This window comes from Bombina bombina, chromosome 7, assembly GCF_027579735.1.
Source record: "Bombina bombina isolate aBomBom1 chromosome 7, aBomBom1.pri, whole genome shotgun sequence".
NCBI lineage: Eukaryota > Metazoa > Chordata > Amphibia > Anura > Bombinatoridae > Bombina > Bombina bombina.
In genome coordinates this window covers 473,223,443-473,247,532 of record NC_069505.1, presented here as the reverse complement: position 1 = coordinate 473,247,532, position 24,090 = coordinate 473,223,443, and the positions used below count along the sequence as shown (strand labels likewise).

Here is a 24,090-nt window from a genome sequence, read left to right as displayed (position 1 = left end):
ACTGTTCCCCCCAACTGAAGTTCTCTCATCTCAACAGTCCTGTGTGGGAACAGCAATCGATTTTAGTTACTGCTGCTAAAATCATACTCCTCTTTTAAACAGAACTCTTCATCTCTTTCTGTTTCAGAGTAAATAGTACATACCAGCACTATTTTAAAATAAACTCTTGATAGAAGAAATAAAAAACTACAACTAACACCACAAACTCCTCACCATCCCCGTGGAGATGCTACTTGTTCAGAGCGGCAAGGAGAATGACTGGGGGGCGGAGCCAGAGGGGGAGCTATATGGACAGATCTTGCTGTGTGCTCTCCTTGCCTTTCCCTGTAGGGGAGGAGAATATCCCACAAGTAATGGATGACGCTGTGGACCGGACACACCAATGTTGGAGAAATTATATTTTTCAAAAATTTTGAAGGAACACTGTGACATCCTATCTAGTGACAATTCTTTACCGTTTGCCACAGCAGAAACACAGATGGTGGGATTTAAGAGAGGAAGGTCACTAAAGGATACTTTGTTGAGACCTGATAATGGTGAAAGTTATATGCCAACAGCTTGGTTGAGTACCACTAAAAAGGGTTGCTTCCGGTGTGGTGGATGTACTACCACCTGTAATGGCTTAACACAGAGTAATGTGTTCCTACATCCCTGGTCTAATTAGAAATTCTATATACAGCATAGGGTTACCTGTACTACCACTTTCATTGTATACCTGCTTCACTGTCCTTGTGGCAGGTTTTACATAGGTGTCACTGATACCAGATGGCTAAGGCTATCCCCCACCCCCCTACAACCTCACCCCTGTTTCTCAGTGGTTTTGGGCTCCTCAGAGCAACCACCATCTCTGGAAGCTGTTTGTTTGCTTTGTTTTGGCTTGTTTTTGTCTTCAGAGAAGAGATGGTTTATGACCAGGAAAACCCTCCTAGGCTGGACGGGCTCCTGGAACTCCCGGTTGGCCGCCTCACAACAGACACCCGCCTAACCCCTCTCAGGCTGGCCAGGCTCCTGGAACTCCCGGTCGGCCACAGGACAGCAGAACAGCCGCTAACTTTAACCCAGGTCGCTCCAGCAACCATGTGCCCCAGAGCTCCGCTCTTTTGGGGATTAGTAGCCCCTGGGGTGTACAAGGGGTGGGAGAATTGCCGGAGGGGAGCTCCTTTGGGAACCGGGGGTTTTGGATACCCCTAACCCCATAACTTCAACGGACTGTAACTCCGGTCCCCAGTAACTAATCATGCTGATTTTTGGACTGTGAAATCTGGGGACCGGGAGCTTTAAAATGTCACTTTCCTGGGCTACATAGAAATCACTTTCCTGGGCTACATAGCAGCCTGTTCCAGGCAGAGAAAGGATCATCAGGCAGAGCTACCAAGTCTGGGTGGCTGGAATCTGCCACAGGGTGGGACCCTGGGTACTGATGCTGTCAGTCATCAGGGGTGGCTACAGGCTGTGGTCACTTGCTAGCTACATAGCTGCAGTCGGCAGGGAGGAAGCAGGACCCGTTTGGCGGAGCTACCCAGTCGGGGTAGCCAGGGTATCCGTCACATTGGCTGGCAGCGGTGGGATCTGCTTCTTCCACACGATTCCTGCTGACAGAGAAGGGCCACAGTAGCTGGTAACTATGGAAGCCGAGTACCTAAGGAGAGTAAAGGAGGCACTGACCTAGCTGGACGATCCTGGTTCTGAACTGGACCAGCTGAGCTGCAGGAGCATTGTCCGCCGGCAACTATGGAGGGAGAGGCTTCAACAAAAAAGGATTGTGATGGAAAGGTCCTCCCCACAGATGATGAGAGGTACTGGGTCCGGTGGGACTTGCGAGTGCTTTTCCTGGGAGAACAGCCCATGAAGGAATGTCTATCGGATCTAGACCGACTGGTCCGGGCAGAGATGTGGGTGGAGGATGGCTATCGGGACCTCCGATGGCTCGCTATGCAAGTACGGCCATGGCTGGAGGATTGCTCCCCCACAGAGGGCTTTGGCGGCCCTGGGTTACTATTGGAAAAGTTGACAGAAGACCCAGAATTTGGGAGCAGGGCGGAACTGAGAGTAACGAACATTAGCAACTCCAGAGAGCAGCTGTTGGATCTCTCTGGGGTACCCTGGCTGGTATACGATATGGTATCGCTTATTGTCCAAGAATGGGGACTGGAAAATGCATACAAGAGGCTGCTAGACCAAGTTCTGCAGCATGCCACGGAGTCTGCACAGAGCTGTGGTGCAGCTCTCTGGGAATCATGGAGGTTGGCCTCAAATGAATGGCAACTGAGCATAAGCGACGACGAGCTGCTAGATACAGATCAGCAGCCTGGGCCCGAGCTTATAGACCTGGACAAAGGAGCCACCCCAGCAGAAGCGCTGGCAACAGGGCAGAGAGCCGCCGGCCTCTGCCCAGCACCTGTAACAGCTCCAGGAAACCAGGGAGAGGAGGAAGTCTTCCTCCCTCCCCTTACACAGAACCCCTTGCAGGGAGAGATGGATGTCAATAACTCTCCCCAGCAGCAGAACCCCTTCCCGGGAGAGGAGACAGTCGGTCTCTCTCCTCAGCGGCAGAGCCAGGAGAGGAGGCAGTCGGTCTCTCTCCCCAGTGGCAGAGCCATCCCTTGGGAGCGGAGGTAGTCGTCCTCCCTCCCCATAAACAGAACCCCTTCCTGGGAGAGGAGACAGTCGGTCTCTCTCCCCAGCGGCAGAGCCAGGAGAGGAGACAGTCGGTCTCTCTCCCCAGTGGCAGAGCCATCCCCTGGGAGCGGAGGTAGTCGTCCTCCCTCCCCATAAACAGAACCCCTTCCTGGGAGAGGAGACAGTCGGTCTCTCTCCCCAGCGGCAGAGCCAGGAACCAGGAGAGGAGACAGTCGGACTCTCTCCACAGCGGCAGAGCCATGCCCTGGGAGTGGAGGTAGTCGTCCTCCCTCCCTGTAAGCAGAACCCCTTCCCGGGAGAGGAGACAGTTGGTCTCTCTCCCCAGCGGCAGCACAGTTTCCCATGGAGCGGAGGTAGCAGACCTCCCTCCTCAGCGGTAGATCTCCTTCTCGGGAGAAGAGACAGATGGACTCTCCCCTCAGTAGCTTGGCAGGGTCTCTACCATTTTCTTGTCCCAGAGTATTTCTCACCGGGGGCAGGCGTTGCATTGGGCAAGGAGGATAAAAGCTTATGCAGTTGGTGCCACATGTTTGGGCACCCAAGCTTTGCCTGCCACACCAAGGAGCAACCTCCCCCTCCGGTCTGGGGTGGGAATACAGCCGGGAAACTGGCACTGGCTTTGTTTGTGGGTGGGTCAGCCGGTTCTCAACAGAGTGTCACAGAGGGAGACAGTTTGGCCATGGAACTTAAGGACACTGGAACTTGTGGAACAGCAATTGTTTGGGAGCCAGCCTTAGCAAACTTGTTTGGGACTTTGCATTATGTGACTCAGGAGAGATGGGATAACCTCTCCCAGCAACCGAGAAGTGGAGGGCCACCGTCAGACAGCCCCAGGTCGACCCGTTAAGGGTCTAGCCGGGTCTGTCGAACTGGAGGGGGGAAGATGTCATGGATACCAGACGGCTAAGGCTATCCCCCACCACCCTACAACCTCACCCCTGTTGTTTCTCAGTGGTTTTGGGCTCCTCAGAGCAACCACCATCTCTGGAAGCTGTTTGTTTGCTTTGTTTTGGCTTGTTTTTGTCTTCAGAGAAGAGATGGTTTATGACCAGGAAAACCCTCCTAGGCTGGCTGGGATCCTGGAACTCCCGGTCGGCCGCCTCACAACGGGCACCCGCCTAACCCCTCTCAGGCTGGCCAGGCTCCTGGAACTCCCGGTCGGCCACAGGACAGCAGAACACCCGCTAACTTTAACCCAGGTCGCTCCAGCAACCATGTGCCCCAGAGCTCCGCTCTTTTGGGGATTAGTAGCCCCTGGGGAGTACAAGGGGTGGGGGAATTGCCGGAGGGGAGCTCCTTTGGGAACCGGGGGTTTTGGACACCCCTAACCCCATAACTTCAACGGACTGTAACTCCGGTCCCCAGTAACGAATCATGCTGATTTTTGGACTGTGAAATCTGGGGACCGAGAGTTTTAAAATGACACCCTGGAAGTGCTGCCGCTCCACCGGGATCACCACGAAACCACCAACCCTATGTATTGAGATTATGTGGGACTGTGGGTCTTATGGAGGGGCGGGAATGGCAGGAAAATTGTGGGATTGTCCTTTGTGTTAACAAGATGAGCTCTGTGTATAAAAGGAGTATGTTTTACAATAAAATCAGTTCTTGTTCACCTGAAGGCTAGTCTGTCTAGTTATTTGGGTGAGCTCCAGCTAAAATCACTTTCCTGGGCTACATAGAAATCACTTTCCTGGGCTACATAGCAGCCTGTTCCAGGCAGAGAAAGGATCATCAGGCAGAGCTACCAAGTCTGGGTAGCTGGAGTCTGCCACAGGGTGGGACCCTGGGTACTGATGCTGTCGGGCATCAGGGGTGGCTACAGGCTGTGGTCACTAGCCAGCTACATCGCTGCAGTCAGCAGGGAGGAAGCAGGACCAGTTTGGCGGAGCTACCCAGTCGGGGTATCCGTCACAGTAGGTAAGACCCAGGATGACCTTAGGACTAGAATGGCGAACCACCGGTCGGCCATTCGTAAGGCCATCAGGTTGGGTGATTCTGACCAACCGGTGGCTAGGCATTTCTGTACTAACAAGCATGGGGTGTCTGATTTGCGGTACATCATTATTGATCATATTCCAAGATGTGCCAGAGGTGGTGACAGGGCCAAACGACTGCTACAAAGGGAGTCCCAATGGATTTTTAATTTGGATACTATGTATCCTAAGGGACTAAATGTACATTTGGATTACCAATGTGCCCTGCCTGCGCTGGTTAATAGTCTTTATGTTAGTACCCACAAATACGCTGCAGTATTATGACCAGGTTTTTAATATGTGCACTAGCAATGTACTGTGTATCGCCTATCTGTTTTAACGTAGTATGTGTTTTCACTTTGCTTCTTTTAGATGTGTCCTAGTCAGCTTTCCATAACTCCGGTTGCGCATGCGCAGTTGCCCTTCACGGACGCTGTGGTGCCTGACGTTATTCTGTCACGGTGGAGGTAAGGTGTTATAAATAAGGGGTTTTGTGTATTTGGCTGTAAGTGGTCTGAGGACGGGGGAGAACCCGAAAACATTTACCGCATAAATTAAATGTTATATTGTGAAACGGAGAGTGCCTTCTTTACTTGCTGATATATTACTTTGATTGGGAGTGCACCCCGGAGGCTGTTTAAATGGTGTGTGCTGGTTCCTAACTTCTTACATATACATATATATATATATATATATATACACATACATATATACACACATACATACAAGTTAAGGTGGAAACCTCAAAAGCCTGTGCTCAAATTACCAAGTGTTCCTAAGCAGTGGCACATGAGACCATAGGATATCCTAGAATTGGCCTCTGGTACCGCTGTGGGTGAGGAAGGGAGTTAATCCGCTATGCGGCCAAATAGGTGTACAGCTGCCATGGTATTTCCCCCAAGTCAAGGGTAAGAACTTACTCGGCGTCCTGGCGTGAAGAAAAACCCTCCGAAGAGCCGTGATCCACAGCACCTCACAGGGCCAAGCACACTCAGCGACCCAAACGTTCACCTCCTTGACTTCGAGGGGTAATGTAATTCCTTGGTAAACGCTACAAGGTACACAAATCCACCGTTACCTCTCAACAGCTTGTTCATCTGCAGCTTGCTCCGTCCTATCCGAACAACGCCGAAGAGCTCCCAGCCCTCACTCGATCAGGTGACCTCAATCCACCAATTAAGGGAGTTCCCTCAGGAGGAATTTTAGTGCTGTCAGACTACCGGACTTGAAGGTGCACGGCTGTGTAGGGAAAATCTTGGTACAACAGTTCATGAATTCAGCCTGCAGAATACTTCATTAAAATGTCCAAATTTATTCAACAAATTAAAACGGAATGGCTGCTAAAAACACAGCTCACAAAAATAGCACAAAGTAGTAATCTTACATTTTTAGGCAGTAGCCTTAATCATGGATATTTTAAAACACCTGTGTTTAAAAATACATACCCTGTGCTAAGTCTTCATTGGTTAATCACTGAACGAGTGCAAAACAATCTGGGATTTACTCATTTAATCATTAATTGTCCTGTTCATGCCACCATAAGTTATAACTAAATATGTATTGTTTAACTCTTTGTGGCTATCTTTGGCATAAGATAAAGTTGCCCCCAGACTATAAAACACTAGACAAAACACCACTGACCACAGTCTCCACTCAGAGACTTAGAGGAGGAAATGGTTTCATATATGTCATATCCATACCTGCAACTTGTCAATTTACATTTTTATATAAAAATTCACCTTTTTATTATGTATATCTCTGTTTCTAACATCTAACTTAAAGTAGAAACAAACAAAAACAAAGTGCCCTAAGGAGCTATGCTCACACTTACTGAAAATGGCACTAAAAATGTTGTATGTATACTTTAATTGAAGTGATGAATAATGATCAGATATGGTATGATGTAAGGTGACATCCTCTAAATGTGGATAATTACTCAACTGTATTTCAATTCCCAATCTCATGTTCTAATTCCATGGTGCTTGGGTCGGTGTATATCACAAGTAATGCTTGATATTTCCACTATTTGTTCACTCTATTATCAATGTCTAGTTCTGAAACTTATAGTTTGATGCTGATTTAAATTGTTGGGCTTCTGCTCATCCCTGTTTCTTGTAATGAGTGATAGCTTATCTATATGTGTTACTTTCCCTTGCTTGTACCATGAAAGATGTACAACTGTAGAACGCTAAGCCTAAACCTAAAGCTGTACCTGAATAGGATTGCTCACTACATATAGAGAGGGACCATATTTACTTTCAATCCCATTATTCCCAGAAATTGATAATGTCATAGATGGAATTGTAACCCTTTTGGGACATGCACAGCTTTGTCATTGATTTTTGACAATGAGAAGGCCGCTAATTGCTGCTGCAAACCACACTTGAAATTCCAGGCAGTGAAGTAGTTTATCAGGTAGCTTTTTAAGGTTAATTTTAGCTGTAGTGTAGAGATTACCCTCCCACCTGACACCTCCCTCCCACTTATCCCTACCTGATCCCTTCCAAACAACTCTCTTTCCTTCCCCACCTGCCACTGGTCACCATCTTCTGGCAGTCGGCCAGTATGCAGTTTAGCGCTTTTTAAAAAAAAAAAAAATATATATATATATATATATATATATTTTTTATTTATTTATGTAGTGTAGGGGTCCCTCCCCACACTCCAACCTCCCTAAAACCCTCCCAACAGCCCACTGACCACCTCCATGTTTTTTACTGACAGCTATTTTATTTTATCTTTTATTATGTTATAATTTCCTGTAGTGTAGGAACCAACCTCAACCACCCTTCCCACTCCAAGATCAACGTTTTCAGCAACATGGACCAGAGTGTAGGATGTAGGAACTACGTCAACACAGTACGTTGGCCAAAGTATAGTGTGACATAGTACCTACGTCCAATTGCGAAAGGGGTTAATTTAACTTAAAAACAAGAGTTCCACTCTGTGCACTGAAGCTTAGGCTGTTCTACACCAAACAATAAATGTTAACTATTGTTGTCTCATTCAAGCTATTTGCTATATTGTTAATAAATGGTCTGCTCTGCAATTAATTCCGCAAAAATAACTCTGTATTAACTATCGGCTAGATTACGAGTTTTGCAGTATGAGTAAAAATGCAGCGTTAAGGCTCATAACACTGCTTTTTCACTACGAGCCTTGCAGATTTAGGGGCACTGCACACTTTTTTGGCCGTACGGCAAATTAACTTACGCAATTTGCGTAAAGCCTTTTTTCAATGGGACTTCCATAGCGCCAATATTACAAGCTTTTTCTGGGAAGCCAAAAAGTGAGCGGTACAGCCTATCCCGCAAGATTCGTAACGCAATCTAAAGTCAGTAGTTATGAGTTTTACACTACAAAGCTGTAGCATAAAACTCATAACTAAAGTGTTAAAAAGTACACTAACACCGATAAACTACCTATTAACCCCTAAACCGAGGCCCTCCCGCATCGCAAACACTATTATAAAATTATTAACCCCTAATCTGCTACTCCCGACATCGCCACCACTATAATAAACATATTATATTATTAACCGCTGAAGGGTAATACCTACCGTAATGAGCAAGACACTATCTAATTATTACTTACTTGGTTGTGTTCTTTTTTGATTTGTGCTTTCCACACTGAGAATGTTTGTTTTTTATGGTACCTCAGCTCAGTATAATAAGCATTAGTAATGACTGTGGTTGTTCAAAAACCCACCCCTTTAGTGACTGGTCTACCAACTATCATAGCAAGATCTCACTAGGCAAACGTTAATTATTTTACTTTTACCTTGAGAGTGCTGCAATGGTTGCTTTGGTTTAGCAATAGGTTTGTTAATAATCCATGTTTGTCCACTTTGGGATTCTTAACTTTTTAGAGCTTAAGTGCTTATGACATATTGTCTATTTCACATGTAGTGACCCCTTGCGACCTGCTTAATGTTTACCACTACTCACTTAGTTATACTGCTCTAAATATTGTCCTAATTCTGTATCATTGTACCATTTATACACATAGGTTTAGCTCTCAGGGCCACCTCTTCATTTACACTCCATGCTATCTTACTGTTATTATGCTCTACATATATTCTTAGTGGTTCAGATCACAATATTAGGAGGAGGTCTTGCCGTCAGCGTCCGGGATGGCGTGATGTTTATCCTACTATATTTGTACCTACTCGTGCTTTAAATTTTCCCAACATTTTAGCACATGTAATTTGCACCACTGGAGCATCTGATATAGCCTTTACACATGGATAGAATTACATTTGGGGACAAGCAACTACATATATTTCTCCCTCTGAGTGGGCAAGATATATTTCATGCTTCTAGCTTAGCCTCTCACCTATACCCGATTGTAGTATACCTATAGATATTGAAATAAGAGACTGAATATACTTTTTTTCTAGTCGTAGCAGTTGGGTTTCTCTTCCTTTTATCTGTGCAATGTACACTTAGTTCAGCTTTGGAGATTCCCCTTTTAAACTTTTACGGGTTAATTATGATTTCCATATTGATGGGACTTTATGCCCTGTACAGCCGCAGTCCTAGGGTTATAGCGCAGCTCCACCTTATACTATACCACTAAAATTTCCTACTCTAGTTACGTAGCAGGCAGAGCCCCAGTTATATATTTTGTTGTTTTTTTTTTTTATATGATGTTATACTAATCTGATATATACATTTTTATTTTTATTAATCATTCTAGTTACTTACTAAAAGGAGTAGAAAAAAAAGTTTATTAAATGAGGTCCAAGAGTGGCCTTTCTTATTTCTGAGTACCCTCCTTAACTTGTATTAGTATCCTCAGGCCCAAGAGTGGTCTTCTGGGAAACTTGGAGGGTCAATATCCTAATTGACATGCTATCCCATCATTGTCTATAGAAACTATTTGTATTACCTTATTGTATTTGACATTTGTTTTACCTTGTTGTAAGTCATGACATTAAACCTCAATTAAAAAAAAATTAAAAAATTACTTCACCAGTTTTATAGAATTAAAAGAGAGAAATACAGTGGTTTCTACTTACCAATAAATAAATAAATCTTAAAAAAAATAAATTAAAAAAAATAAAATAATTACACCTAATCTAATGGCGTCCCTTAAATTCAGATTGTCTGATAGAATTCTATCAGCCAATCGGAAATAAAAGTGAAAAAATCCTATTGGCTGATGCAATCAGCCAATAGGATTGAGCTTCAATCCTATTGGCTGATCCAATCAGCCAATAGGATTAAGCTTGCATTCTATTGGCTGATTGGAACAGCCAAAAGAATGCAAGCTCAATCCTTTTGGCTGATTGCATCAGCCAATAGGATTTTTTCACCTTTAATTCCGATTGGCTGAAAGAATTCTATCAGACAATCGGAATTCAATCGGAATTCAAGGGACGCCCATTTTGGATGATGTCACTTAAAGGAACATTCATTCGGAAAGAATACTTCGTATGAAGAGGATGCTCCGCGCCGGATGTCTAGAAGATGGACCTGCTCCGCGCCGGATGGATTTAGATAGAAGATGCCGTCTGGATGAAGACTTCTGCCCGTCTGGAGGACCACTTCTGCCGGCTTGGATGAAGACTTAGGATTCGTTGAGGGTTTCTTGCCGCTTCTCTGAGGACTTCTCCCGGCTTCGTTGAGGATGGATGTCCGGTCTTCAAAACTGTAAGTGGATCTTCGGGGGTTAGTGTTAGTTTTTTTTTAAGGGTTTATTGGGTGGGTTTTAGTTTTAGATTAGGGTTTGGGCAATAGAAAAAGAGTTAGGATTTTATTTGGGGGGGGGTTGTGTGGGTGGTGGGTTTTACTGTTGGGGGGGTGTTCGTATTTTTTTTACAGGTAAAAGAGCTGATTTCTTTGGGGCAATGCCCCGCAAAAGGCCCTTTTAAGGGCTATTGGTAGTTTATTGTAGGCTAGGGTTTTTTTATTTTGGGGGGTTTATTTTGATAGGGCTATTAGATAAGGTGTAATTAGTTTAAATATCTGATAATTTCTTTTTTTATTTTGTGTAATTTAGTGGGGGGGTTTTGTAATTTAGGTAATTTATTTAATTGTAGTGCAAGGCTAGGTGTTAGTGTAACTCAGGTTAGGTTTTATTTTACAGGTAAATGTTGTATTTATTTTAGCTAGGTAGTTAGTAAATAGTTAATGACTATTTAGTAACTATTCTACCTAGTTAAAATAAATACAAACTTGCCTGTAAAATAAAAATAAACCCTAAGCTAGATACAATGTAACTATTAGTTATATTGTAGCTATCTTAAGGTTTATTTTATAGGTAAGTATTTAGTTTTAAATAGGAATAATTTAGGTAATGATAGAAGGTTTTATTTAGATTTATTTTAATTATATTAAAGTTAGGGGGTGTTAGGGTTAGACTTAGGTTTAGGGTTTAATAAATTTAGTATAGTGGCAGCGACGTTGGGGGCAGCAGATTAGGGGTTAATAAATGTAGGTAGGTGGCGGCGATGTTAGGGGCGGCAGATTAGGGGTTAATAATATTTAACTAGTGTTTGCGAGGTGGGAGTGAGGCAGTTTAGGGATTAATATGTTTATTATAGTGGCGGCGATGTCCGGAGCGGCAGATTAGGGGTTAATAAATATAATGTAGGTGTCTGCGATGTCGGGGGCGGCAGATTAGGGGTTAATAAGTGTAAGATTAGGGGTGTTTAGACTTGGGGTTCATGTTAGGGTGTTAGGTGTAAACATAATTTTTGTTTCCCCATAGGAATCAATGGGTCTGCGTTACGGATCCTTACGCTGCTTTTTTGCAGGTGTTAGACTTTTTTTAAGCTGACTCTCCCCATTGATGTCTATGGGGAAATTGTGCACGAGCACGTACAACCAGCTCACCGCTGACTTAAAGGGACATAATACAGGTACTCATATGCTAAATCACTTGAAACTGATGCAGTATAAATGTAAAAAGCTGATAGAGATGCTCAGGTGATATTTTTCTATGTAAAAAAGGAAGATATTTTACCTCACAATTTCCTCAGTTCAGCAGAGTAAGTTCTGTGTAAAAAGTTATACTTCACCTGCTCCCAGCTGCAGGTAAAAAAAAAAAAATGAAGAAATGAACAGCAGCCAATCAGCATCAGCAGTGCTGAGGTCATGAACTCTTTTACTGTGATCTCATGAGATTTGACTTAACTCTCATGAGATTTCATTGTTACACTAAATAGGGAAATAACATGAGAGTGCACGAGGCTTTCAGCTGTCCCAGGACAGAGATACTAATATGCTGCTGGCCTAAATGGAAGTGACCAAGGTTGGCAACTGAACATCCGAACAAGAACCATATACCAAAACCTGAGCGGCCATGCTGGAGCCAGCAGCAGCACAAACGATTGCTCCATGATGATTTTGAAAAATCACTCTTAAAAAGAAGAACCAGAAGGAGCAAAAATATAGGCAGATTGATAACTCCAAGGAAGTGTCAATGCATACACTGTTTCCGCATGAGGATCCCCGGACCTGAATAGGTACCTGGGAAGTTTTCTTGTTTAGATGAGAAGCCATCAGAACTATTACTGGAAACCCTCACATCAGAACAATTTGAAAAAACACATCTGGGTAAAGAGACCATTCTCCCGGATGTAAAGCTTGATTGACAGAGATAATCCGCTTCCCAATTGTCTAAACCTGGGATATGGACTGCAGAAATTAGACAGGAGCTGGATTTAGCCCAAGCAAATATCCGAGATACTTCTATCACAGCCTAAGGACTAAAAGTCCCACCCTGATGATTGACATACGCTACAGTTGTGACATTGTCTGTCTGAAAAACAATAACGTTTCTCTCTTCAAAAAGAAGCCAAAACTGACGAACTCTGAGAATGCACGGAGTTCCAAAATATTGAATGGTAATCTCGCCTCCTGAGATTTCCAAACCCCTTGTGCTGACAGAGATCCCCAGACAGCCTCCCAACCTAAAAGACTCGCATCTGTAGTGATCAAGGTCCAGGTTGGATGAATCTAAGAGACCCGTAGAACTATATGATAGTGATCTAACCACCAAGTCAAAGATAGTTGAACATTGGAATTCAAAGATATTAAAAATGATATCCTAGAATCCCTGCACCATTAATTCAGCATAAAAAACTGGAAAGGTTTCATATGAAAATGAGCAAAGGGAATTGAATCCAATGCTGCAGCCATGAGACCTAAAACTTCCATGCATATAGCTACTGAAGGAAATAATAGAGACTGAAGGTTCCGACAAACTGAACCCAATATAATGTCTCCTGTCTGTTAGAGACAAAGACATTGACACAATCTATCTGGAAACCTAAAAAAGGTGACCCTTGTCTGAGCAACCAAGGATCTTTTGATAAAAAGATCCTCCAACCATGTCTTAGAAGAAACAACAAAAGTTGAATCGTATGAGATTCTGCAGAACGAAAAGACTGAGCCAGTACCACGAGATCGTCCAAATAAGGAAACACAGACCTCAATTGTGAAAATATCAAAAAAATGACAACACAAATGAAATTATTAGCATGTTGATCAACTTAATAATCAACTAAAGTATCCAACCAGAAAGTTGAAGCATTTGCAACATCAGCCAAATAAATTGCAGGCCTAAGAAAAAGACCTGAAATAAAATAATTTTCCTTAAATAAGATACAAGTTTCCCATCTGAAGGAAAAAAATAAATACTATTTTCTATAGGAATAGTAGTATGTTTAGCAAGAGTAGAGATAGCCCCATTAACTTTGGGGATCTTCCTCAAAACTTTAAACTAACTGCCGGCAAAGGATACAATTTAAAAACCTTAAAGAAGGAAAAAACAAAATTTATGCTTACCTGATAAATTTATTTCTCTTGTGGTGTATCCAGTCCACGGATTTATCCATTACTTGTGGGATATTCTCCTTCCCAACAGGAAGCTGCAAGAGGATCACCCACAGCAGAGCTGTCTATATAGCTCCTCCCCTAACTGCCACCTCCAGTCATTCGACCGAAGACAAGCAAGAGAAAGGAGAAACTATAGGGTGCAGTGGTGACTGTAGTTTAAAAATAAAAAACACCTGCCTTAAAATGACAGGGCGGGCCGTGGACTGGATACACCACAAGAGAAATAAATTTATCAGGTAAGCATAAATTTTGTTTTCTCTTGTAAGGTGTATCCAGTCCACGGATTCATCCATTACTTGTGGGATACCAATACCAAAGCTATAGGAAACGGATGAAGGGAGGGACAAGGCAGGCGCTTAAACGGAAGGCACCACTGAATGTAAAACCTTTCTCCCAAAAATAGCCTCCGAAGAAGCAAAAGTATCAAATTTGTAGAATTTAGAAAAAGTATGAAGCGAAGACCAAGTCGCCGCCTTACAAATCTGTTCAACAGAAGCCTCATTTTTAAAAGCCCATGTGGAAGCCACCGCTCTAGTGGAATGAGCTGTAATTCTTTCAGGAGGCTGCTGGCCAGCAGTCTCATAAGCTAAGCGGATTATACTTCTTAACCAAAAGGAAAGAGAAGTTGCTGAAGCCTTTTGGCCTTTCCTCTGTCCAGAGTAGACAACAAACAATGCAGATGTTTGACGAAAATCTTTAGTAGCTTGTAAATAAAACTTTAAAGCACGAACCACGTCAAGATTGTGTAATAGACACATAGGACACAGTGACGGAACAACAATCTCCTGATTGATATTCTTGTTAGATACCACCTTAGGAAGAAACCCAGGTTTGGTACGCAAAACTACCTTATCTGCATGGAAGATCAGATAAGGGGAATCACACTGCAAGGCAGATAACTCTGAAACTCTTTGAGCCAAAGAGATAGCTACCAAAAACAGAACTTTCCAAGATAAAAGCTTGATATCTATGGAATGCAGAGGTTCAAACGGAACCCCTTGAAGAACTTTAAGAACTAAATTTAAACTCCATGGCGGAGCAACAGGTTTAAACACAGGCTTGATTCTAACTAAAGCCTGACAAAACGCCTGAACGTCTGGAACATCCGCCAGACGCTTGTGCAAAAGAATAGACAGAGCAGAAATCTGTCCCTTTAAGGAACTAGCTGACAATCCCTTCTCCAATCCTTCTTGGAGAAAAGATAATATCCTGGGAATCCTGACTTTACTCCATGAGTAACCCTTGGATTCACACCAATGAAGATATTTACACCATATCTTATGATAGATTTTCCTGGTGACAGGCTTTCGAGCCTGAATTAAGGTATCAATGACCGATTCGGAGAAACCACGTTTTGATAAAATCAAGCGTTCAATCTCCAAGCAGTCAGACGCAGAGACATTAGATTTGGATGGTTGAAAGGACCCTGAAGTAGAAGGTCCTGCCTCAGCGGTAGAGTCCATGGTGGAAGGGATGACATGTCCACCAGATCTGCATACCAAGTCCTGCGTGGCCACACAGGTGCTATCAAAATCACTGAAGCTCTCTCCTGCTTGATCTTGGCAATCAGACGAGGGAGCAGAGGAAACGGTGGAAACACATAAGCCAGGTTGAAAGACCAAGGCGCTGCTAGAGCATCTATCAGCGCTGCCTTGGGATCCCTGGACCTGGATCCGTAACAAGGAAGCTTGGCGTTCTGACGAGACGCCATGAGATCCAGTTCTGGTTTGCCCCAAAGTTGAATCAACTGTGCAAACACCTCCGGATGGAGTTCCCACTCCCCCGGATGAAAAGTCTGTCGACTTAGAAAATCCGCATTCCAGTTCTCTACTCCTGGGTTATGGATAGCTGATAGATGGCAAGAGTGAACCTCTGCCCATAGAATTATTTTTGAAACCTCCAACATTGCTAGGGAACTCCTTGTTCTCCCTTGATGGTTGATGTAGGCTACAGTCGTGATGTTGTCCGACAGAAATCTGATGAACCTGACCGCAGCTAGCTGAGGCCAAGCCTGAAGAGCATTGAATATCGCTCTTAGTTCCAGAATGTTTAATCGGAAGGAGTGTCTCCTCCTGAGTCCACAAGCCCTGAGCCTTCCATCTGTCGTTACTATTGTCCAATCTGGCCTGCGGAAGGTTATACCTTTGGACAGATGGACCCGAGATAGCCACCAGAGAAGAGAATCCCTGGTCTCTTGATCCAGATTTAGTAGAGGGGACAAATCTCCTCCTCCTGGATCATAGGTAGGATGGTTCGAATAGTCTCCATCTTGAAGGATGGGACCCTGAGAAATTTGTTTAGGATCTTGAGATCTAAGATTGGTCTGCAGGTTCCCTCTTTCTTGGGAACCACAGATTTAAATAGAAGCCTTGCCCCTGTTCCTCCTTTGGAACTGGGTGGATCACTCCCATAACTAGGAGGTCTTGAAAACAGTGTAAAAATAAATGCCTCTCTCTTTATCTGGTTTGCAGATAATTGTGAGAGATGAAATCTTCCTTTTGGGGAAGAAGCTTTGAAGTCCAGAAGATATCCCTGGGACACAATTTCCAACGCCCAGGGATCCTGGACATCTCTTGCCCAAGCCTGGGCGAAGAGAGAAAGTCTGCCACCTACTAGATCCGTTACCGGCTCGGGGGCTGATCTTTCATACTGTCTTAGAGGCAGCAGCAGGTTTTTTGGCCTGCTTTCCTTTGTTCCAAGCCTGGTTAGGTCTCCAGACCGGCTTGGACTAGGCAACATTTCCTATAGCAAAACCTGAGTTCTTAGCAGTTAGTTTGGTTAAATGAACAAGGGCGTCAGAAACAAATGAATTGGCTAGCTTAAGAGCTTTAAGCTTGTCAAGGATATCATCCAATGGGGTTTCTACCTGTAGAGCCTCTTCTAAAGACTCAAACCTGAAGGCCGCAGCAGCAGTGACAGGGGCAATGCATGCAAGGGGCTGGAGAATAAAATCTTGTTGAATAAAAATTTTCTTAAGGTAACCCTCTAATTTTTTTGTCCATTGGATCTAGAAAAGCACAACTGTCCACAACAGGGATAGTTGTACGCTTCGCTAGAGTAGAGACTGCTCCCTCCACCTTAGGGACCGTTTGCCACAAGTCCTGTGTAGCGGCATCTATGGGAAACATCTTTTTAAAAACAGGAGGGGGAGAGAACGGTACACCTGGTCTATCCCATTCCTTAGTAATAATTTCTGAAAACCTCCTAGGTATTGGAAAAACATCAGTGTAAACAGGCACTGCGTAGTATTTATCCAATTTACACAATTTCTCTGGGACTACAATGGTGTCACAGTCATCCAGAGTTGCTAAAACCTCCCTGAGCAACATGCGGAGGTGTTCAAGCTTAAATTTAACTGTAGACATATCAGAATCAGGTTGAAGTGTCTTCCCTGAGTCAGAAAAATCACCCACAGATAGAAGCTCTCCTTCTTCGGCTTCTGCACATTGTGAGGGTATATCGGACATAGCTACTAAAGCGTCAGAGAGCTCTGTATTTTTTCTAGCCCCCGAGCTGTCTCGCTTTCCTTGTAACATTGGCAGTTTGGACAATACTTCTGTAAGAGTATGATTCATAACTGCCGCCATGTCTTGTAAAGTATACGCAATGGGCGCACTAGATGTACTTGGCACCCTTTGAGCGGGAGTTAAAGGCTCTGACACGTGGGGACAGTTAGTCGGCATAACTTCCCCCTTGTCAATTTCCTCTGGTGATAAATCTTTTAAAGCCAGAATATGGTCTTTAAAACTTATAGTAAGATCAGTGCATTTGGTACACATTCTAAGAGGGGGTTCCACAATGGCTTCTAAACATAATGAACAAGGAGTTTCCTCTATGTCAGACATGTTTAACAGACTAGTAATGAGACCAGCAAGCTTTGAAAACACTTTAATTAATGTGAAAAAGCAGAATATAAAAAACGGTACTCTGCCTTTAAGGGAAAAAAAACAAACACAAATACTGCAAAACAGTGAAAAAAGCAGTTAACTCTATGAAATGTTTACAGTGTATATAATAGACTAAAATAGCATTGCACCCACTTGCAAATGGATGATTAACCCCTCAGGTTCAAAAATGAAGCAAAAAAACTGTAAAAACCGTTTTAACAGTCACAAGCAAACTGCCACAGCTCTACTGTGGCTCCTACCTTCCCATAAAACGACTTTTGTAGGCACAAAAACCCTTTACAGAGGTCCAATATGTCAGGGGACTCCTTCAGGGAAGCTGGATGTCTCAGAATGTAAAAAACAACTGCACAATTAGAGCGCGAAAATAGGCACCACCCACCATGCACTCAAAGTCAGAGGGCCTTAAAAAACTATTCCTAGGAGTAAAATAACAGCCATGTGGAAAACTACCCCAAATAAAGATTTATCACCTCAGTAAAAAAATGTTCCTTATATATATAACGTTTTACATACTAAGCCATAATAGAAAGTAATATGAAAATTACCCTTTAATGCAAGCATGATGCCAGTCGTTATTAAATCACTGCAATCAGGCTTACCTTAACTATATCAGGCACTGTCAGCATTTTCTCGTTCTTATCATCCTCTAGAAAAAAATATACTGAACATACCTCAGGGCAGTTAATTCTGCAGGCCGTACTCTTCAGTTATGTGTGAGAACAGTAGTGGACCTTAGTTACAACCTGCTAAGATCATCAAAAACCTCAGGCAAATTCTTCTTCTAATTTCTGCCTGAGGTAAAAAAAACAGTACAATGCCGGCACCGTTTAAAAATAACAAACTTTTGATTGAAGATAAACTACACTAATTCACCACATCTCTCTAGCTACTTCCCTTGTCGAGAGCTGCAAGAGAATGACTGGGGGTGGCAGTTAGGGGAGTAGCTATATAGACAGCTCTGCTGTGGGTGATCCTCTTGCAGCTTCCTGTTGGGAAGGAGAATATCCCACAAGTAATGGATGAATCCATGGACTGGATACACCTTACAAGAGAAAAAGAAGTCCCAGGCCTATTCCATTCCCTAGTATCATGAACTGGGAAAAAACCTTTGAAGAAACCACAGGAGGTTAATGAGTAGAATTTAAATGTTAGCTAGTCTTAAATCAAAAGAACTAGACTCCTCAATATTCAATATAATCAACACCTTTTCAACAACGAATGAACTCTATTTAAAAATAAAAAAGTAGATTTGTTAGTGTCAAATATCTGATGAAGTATATCCTAAATGAGAAAAAACATCATCAGAGAAGGATAATTCAGTATGTTGTCGGTCATTTAAAAATTCATTAACTAAATGAGAAGTTTAAAAAAAGACCTATAAATTTTATTAGAAGGCAGGATGTCCGACAAAGCGTTTAGGATAGAATCAGAAAAACATTCTCATAGATTCCTAGGTATATCCTGTACATTAGATGTAAAAAGAATAGCAGTAGATAATGCATAAATACTAATGGACTCTGCATGTAAAAGTTTATCATGATAACTTATTACAAACTATAGCTAAAGATAAAATGCATAACATTAAAATAAATGAACTTAGCTTTGGTAGGACTGATATCAGTCATCAGAAATACAACAGTATTTTCTGATACAGGAACAGTTTTTGGAATATCTTGCAATATGTAAAAGAAAAACAACATATAAAGCAAAATTATCAAATTCCTTAAATAATAGTTTCAGGAATGGGAAAAAAATGCATACATAACAAGCCTCTAGAAACCAGAAGCAACTAAAAAGTGAGACTTAAATAATGTAAAAAAACTGACGCCAAGTATGACGCCCACATATTTTTTGGCGCCAAAAACGTCTGTAATAAACACGAGAGTCAAAAATGACGCAACTACGTGAAAACTTCCAGCGTCAACTACGACGCCGGAAATGACGTCATTGACGTCAGACAAACGTCAATCTCGCGCCAAAAAAGTCTTGCGCCGAAAATGACGCAATAAATTCTAGCATTTTTTGCACCCGCGAGCCTAACAGCCCGCAATTTAAAGGAAAAAAGTCAATTGAAAATTTTAGGTAAGAAAATGCATATGAATGAAATATTTTTCTTACCTAAAATTTTCAATTGACTTTTTTCCTTTAAACTGCGGGCTGTTAGTCTCGCGCCAAAAATGACGCAATAAATTCTAGCATTTTTTGCACCCGCGAGCCTAACAGCCCGCAATTTAAAGGAAAAAAGTCAATTGAAAATTTTAGGTAAGAAAAATATTTCATTCATATGCATTTTCCCAAAAAAAGAAACTGACAGTCTGAAAGAAGGAAAATAAACGGATTGACCTGAATCATGGCAAATATAAGTATAAAACATATATTTAGAACTTTACATATAAAGTGCCAAACCATAGCTGAGAGTGTCATAAATAAAATAAGACTTACTTACCCAAAGATACTCATCTACATAAAGTAGATATCCAAACCAGTACTGAAACGAGAATCAGTAGAGGTAATGGTATATAAGAGTATATCGTCGATCTGAAAAGGGAGGTAGGAGAAGAAATCTCTACGACCGATAACAGAGAACTTATGAAATAGATCCCCTAGAGGAAGACCATGGTATTCAAATAGGCAATACTCTCTTCACATCCCTCTGACATTCACTGCACTCTGAGAGGAAAACCGGGCTTCAGCCTGCTGCGAAGCGCATATCAACGTAGAAATCTAGCACAAACTTACTTCACCACCTCCATGGGAGGCAAAGTTTGTAAAACTGAATTGTGGGTGTGGTGAGGGGTGTATTTATAGGCATTTTGAGGTTTGGGAAACTTTGCCCCTCCTGGTAGGAATGTATATCCCATACGTCACTAGCTCATGGACTCTTGCCAATTACATGAAAGAAATGACTGCTCTGTCTGACTCATGAGTAAAATGTTGGATTTCATGTCCCTTTGATGTGTACAACCCACTCTTGTTTTGTGTTATTCAGTTAAGTAACACTTTTTTAAATGTTAATATATTTAAAAAAACAAATACAAAGCGTCCCTTAGTGTGAAAAGGTAGTATAATCCCATGTACAGAATGAGCGAGGACGTCAGGCTTCAACCAGCCTATCTTACTGGTTTTCAAACCTGTCATCCGGTCTCCCTAACAGGCCACATCTTGTGGATATCTGAACAGGAGCACAGGTGAAATAATCAGCTGATCAGTAACCATGGTTATTTCACCTGCTCTCATCCAAGGAAATCCTGAAAAGCTGGCCTGTTAGGGAGGCCTGAGAAAAGGTTTGAAAACCAGTGGCCTAATCTAATATTTTCAAAACATTTTAATGTCTGTAAATTAAACAAACAAATACAGCCGTTCACAGGGGACAGGCAGCTCCGACTATGACATATACCGTCAGCTCTCACCTCCCCGGTCAGCAGGTACATGATCTGCAGGGTGTGGCTCAGTATTCTCTCTGTCGTCATCTTGTCCCCGGTCATGTGACTCGCTGTCAGTGAGTTAGTCACGCGCTGCAGGAGAGAAACGTACAAACATCACTGACCCCTCTCACATGACGTGAGTGTATCCTGTATCTCACTCTCGCATCACGTGTGTGTATCCTGTTATCATAGTATGTATCTCACTGTCACATCACGTGTGTGTATCCTGTTATAGTATGTATCTCACTGCCACATCACATGTGTGTATCCTGTTATCATATTCTGTATCTCACATCACGTGTGTATCCTGTTATCATATTCTGTATCTCACTGTCACATCACGTGTGTGTATCCTGCTATTATATTCTGTATCTCACTGTCACATCACGTGTGTGCGTATCCTGTTATCATATTCTGTATCTCACTGTCACATCACCTGTGTGTATCCTGTTATCATATTCTGTATCTCACTGTCACATCACGTGTGCGTATCCTGTTATATTCTGTATCTCACTGTCACATCACCTGTGTGTGTATCCTGTTATCATATTCTGTATCTCACTGTCACATCACGTGTGTGTATCCTGTTATTATATTCTGTATCTCACTGTCACATCACGTGTGTGTATACGGTTATCATATTCTGTATCTCACTGTCACACCACGTGTGTGTATCCTGTTATCATATTCTGTATCTCACTGTCACACCACGTGTGTGTATCCTGTTATTATATTCTGTATCTCACTGTCACACCACGTGTGTGTATCCTGTTATCATATTCTGTATCTCACTGTCACATCACCTGTGTGTATCCTGTTATCATATTATGTATCTCACTGTCACATCACGTGTGTGTATCCTGTTATCATATTATGTATCTCACTGTCACATCACGTGTGTGTATCCTGTTATCATATTCTGTATCTCACTGTCACATCATGTGTGTATCCTGTTATCATATTCTGTATCTCACTGTCACATCACCTGTGTGTATCCTGTTATCATATTCTGTATCTCACTGTCACATCCCCTGTGTGTATCCTGTTATCATATTCTGTATCTCACTGTCACATCACGTGTGTGTATCCTGTTATCATATTCTGTATCTCACTGTCACATCACGTGTGTGTATCCTGTTATCATATTCTGTATCTCACTGTCACATCATGTGTGTATCCTGTTATCATATTCTGTATCTCACTGTCACATCACGTGTGCGTATCCTGTTATCATATTCTGTATCTCACTGTCACATCACGTGTGTGTATCCTATTATCATATTCTGTATCTCACTGTCACATCACGTGTGTGTATCCTGTTATCATATTCTGTATCTCACTGTCACATCACGTGTGTGTATCCTGTTATCATATTCTGTATCTCACTGTCACATCACGTGTGTGTATCCTGTTATCATATTCTGTATATCACTGTCACATCACGTGTGTGTATCCTGTTATCATATTCTGTATCTCACTGTCACATCATGTGTGCGTATCCTGTATCTCACTTTCCCATCACGTGTGTGTATCCTGTATCTCACTGTCACATCACGTGTGTATCCTGTTATCATATTCTGTATCTCACTGTCACATCACCTGTGTGTATCCTGTTATCATATTCTGTATCTCACTGTCACATCACGTGTGCGTATCCTGTTATCATATTCTGTATCTCACTGTCACATCACGTGTGCGTATCCTGTATCTCACTGTCACATAACGTAAAGTTTGAGAACCACTGAAATAAATACTAGAAGTAAATTGCAAAGTTGTTTCAAATTGTATTTTCTATCTGACTCATGAGAGAGAAAAAATTGTTACAGGTCTCTTTAATATGTGGGATACAGTTACAATGAGGTAACCTGTGAGCAATAAAATATGGTTCCTGTTCTAGTGTCAACACAGATCAGCAAGAGATCATATTGTGACCAGGAATAGTAATTCATCAGAGCTATAACTAAAGTACATCCAATGCAAACAGTAAAATAACTGCTGTAAAGTCTCTGATATAATAAACAGCTTCATCTCTTACAGAGGTTACTAATTGCTGCTGCCTGATGTAACCTCTAAGTATAAATATCTGTACTAGATGAATAAGATACATACCAATCAGCCAATCGGATTGAACTTGAATCTGATTGGCTGATTCAATCAGCCAATCATGTTTTTCTACCTTAATTCCGATTGGCTGATAGAATCCTATCAGCCAATCGGAATTCGACGGACGCCATCTTGGATGACGTCATTTAAAGGAACCTCATTCGTCGGGAAGTCGTCATGCCGGATGGATGTTCCACATCGGAGGAGCGAAGAAAGAAGATTGAAGATGCCGCTTGGAAGAAAACTTCGCCCTGAAGGAGGACCTCTTCTCTGCCGCTTGATTGAAGACATCGCCGGATGGAAGACTTCTTCTTTGCCGCTTGGATGAAGACATCGCCGGATGGAAGACTTCTTCTTTGCCGCTTGGATGAAGACATCGCCGGATGGAAGACTTCTTCTTTGCTGCTTGGATGAAGACATCGCCGGATGGAAGACTTCTTCTTTGCTGCTTGGATGAAGACATCGCTGGATGGAAGACTTCTTCACTGCCGCTTGATTGAAGACATTGCCCGGATCGGATGAAGAGTTCTGCCCGGCTGGGTGAAGACAAGGTAGGGAGATCTTCAGGGGGTAGTGTTAGGTTTATTTAAGGGGGGTTTGGGTTAGAGTAGGGGTATGTGGGTGGTGGGTTGTAATGTTGGGGGATGGTATTGTGTTTTTTTTTACAGGCAAAAGAGCCGATTTCTTTGGGGCATGCCCCGCAAAAGGCCCTTTTAAGGGCTGTTAAGGTAATAGAGCTGTTAACTTTTTTAATTTAGAATAAGGTAGGGAAAAATTTTTATTTTGGGGGGCTTTATTATTTTATTAGGGGGCTTAGAATAGGTGTAATTAGCTTAAAAATCTTGTAATCTTTTTTATTTTTTGTAATTTAGTGTTTGTTTGTTTTTTTGTAATTTAGTTTAGTTTATTTTATTGTATTTTAGTTTAGATATTTGTAGTTTATTTAATTTATTGATAGTGTAGGTGTATTTGTAACTTAGGTTAGGATTTACTTTACAGGTAAATTGGTAATTATTTTAACTAGGTAGCTATTAAATAGTTATTAACTATTTAATAGCTATTGTACCTAGTTAAAATAAATACCAAGTTACCTGTAAAATAAATATAAACCCTAAAATAGCTACAATGTAATTATTAATTACATTGTAGCTATTTTAGGGTTTATTTTATAGGTAAGTATTTAGCTTTAAAT

At 42.2% G+C, this 24,090-nt stretch overlaps 1 protein-coding gene across 2 annotated transcripts in view; it reads right to left on the bottom strand.

The window, feature by feature from the left end:
- LOC128666763 (oocyte zinc finger protein XlCOF7.1-like) overlaps nt 1–24,090 on the bottom strand; it is a 119,346-nt gene that overhangs the window by 59,717 nt on the left and 35,539 nt on the right. The window contains exon 3 of one of the 2 annotated variants that reach the window (XM_053721543.1): nt 20,781–20,885. The exons of the other annotated variant lie outside the window; for it this stretch is intronic. Within the exon in view, the coding sequence (XP_053577518.1) occupies nt 20,781–20,885 (105 nt within the window). The remainder of the gene's footprint in view (nt 1–20,780; nt 20,886–24,090) is intronic. 2 annotated transcript variants of the gene reach the window in all.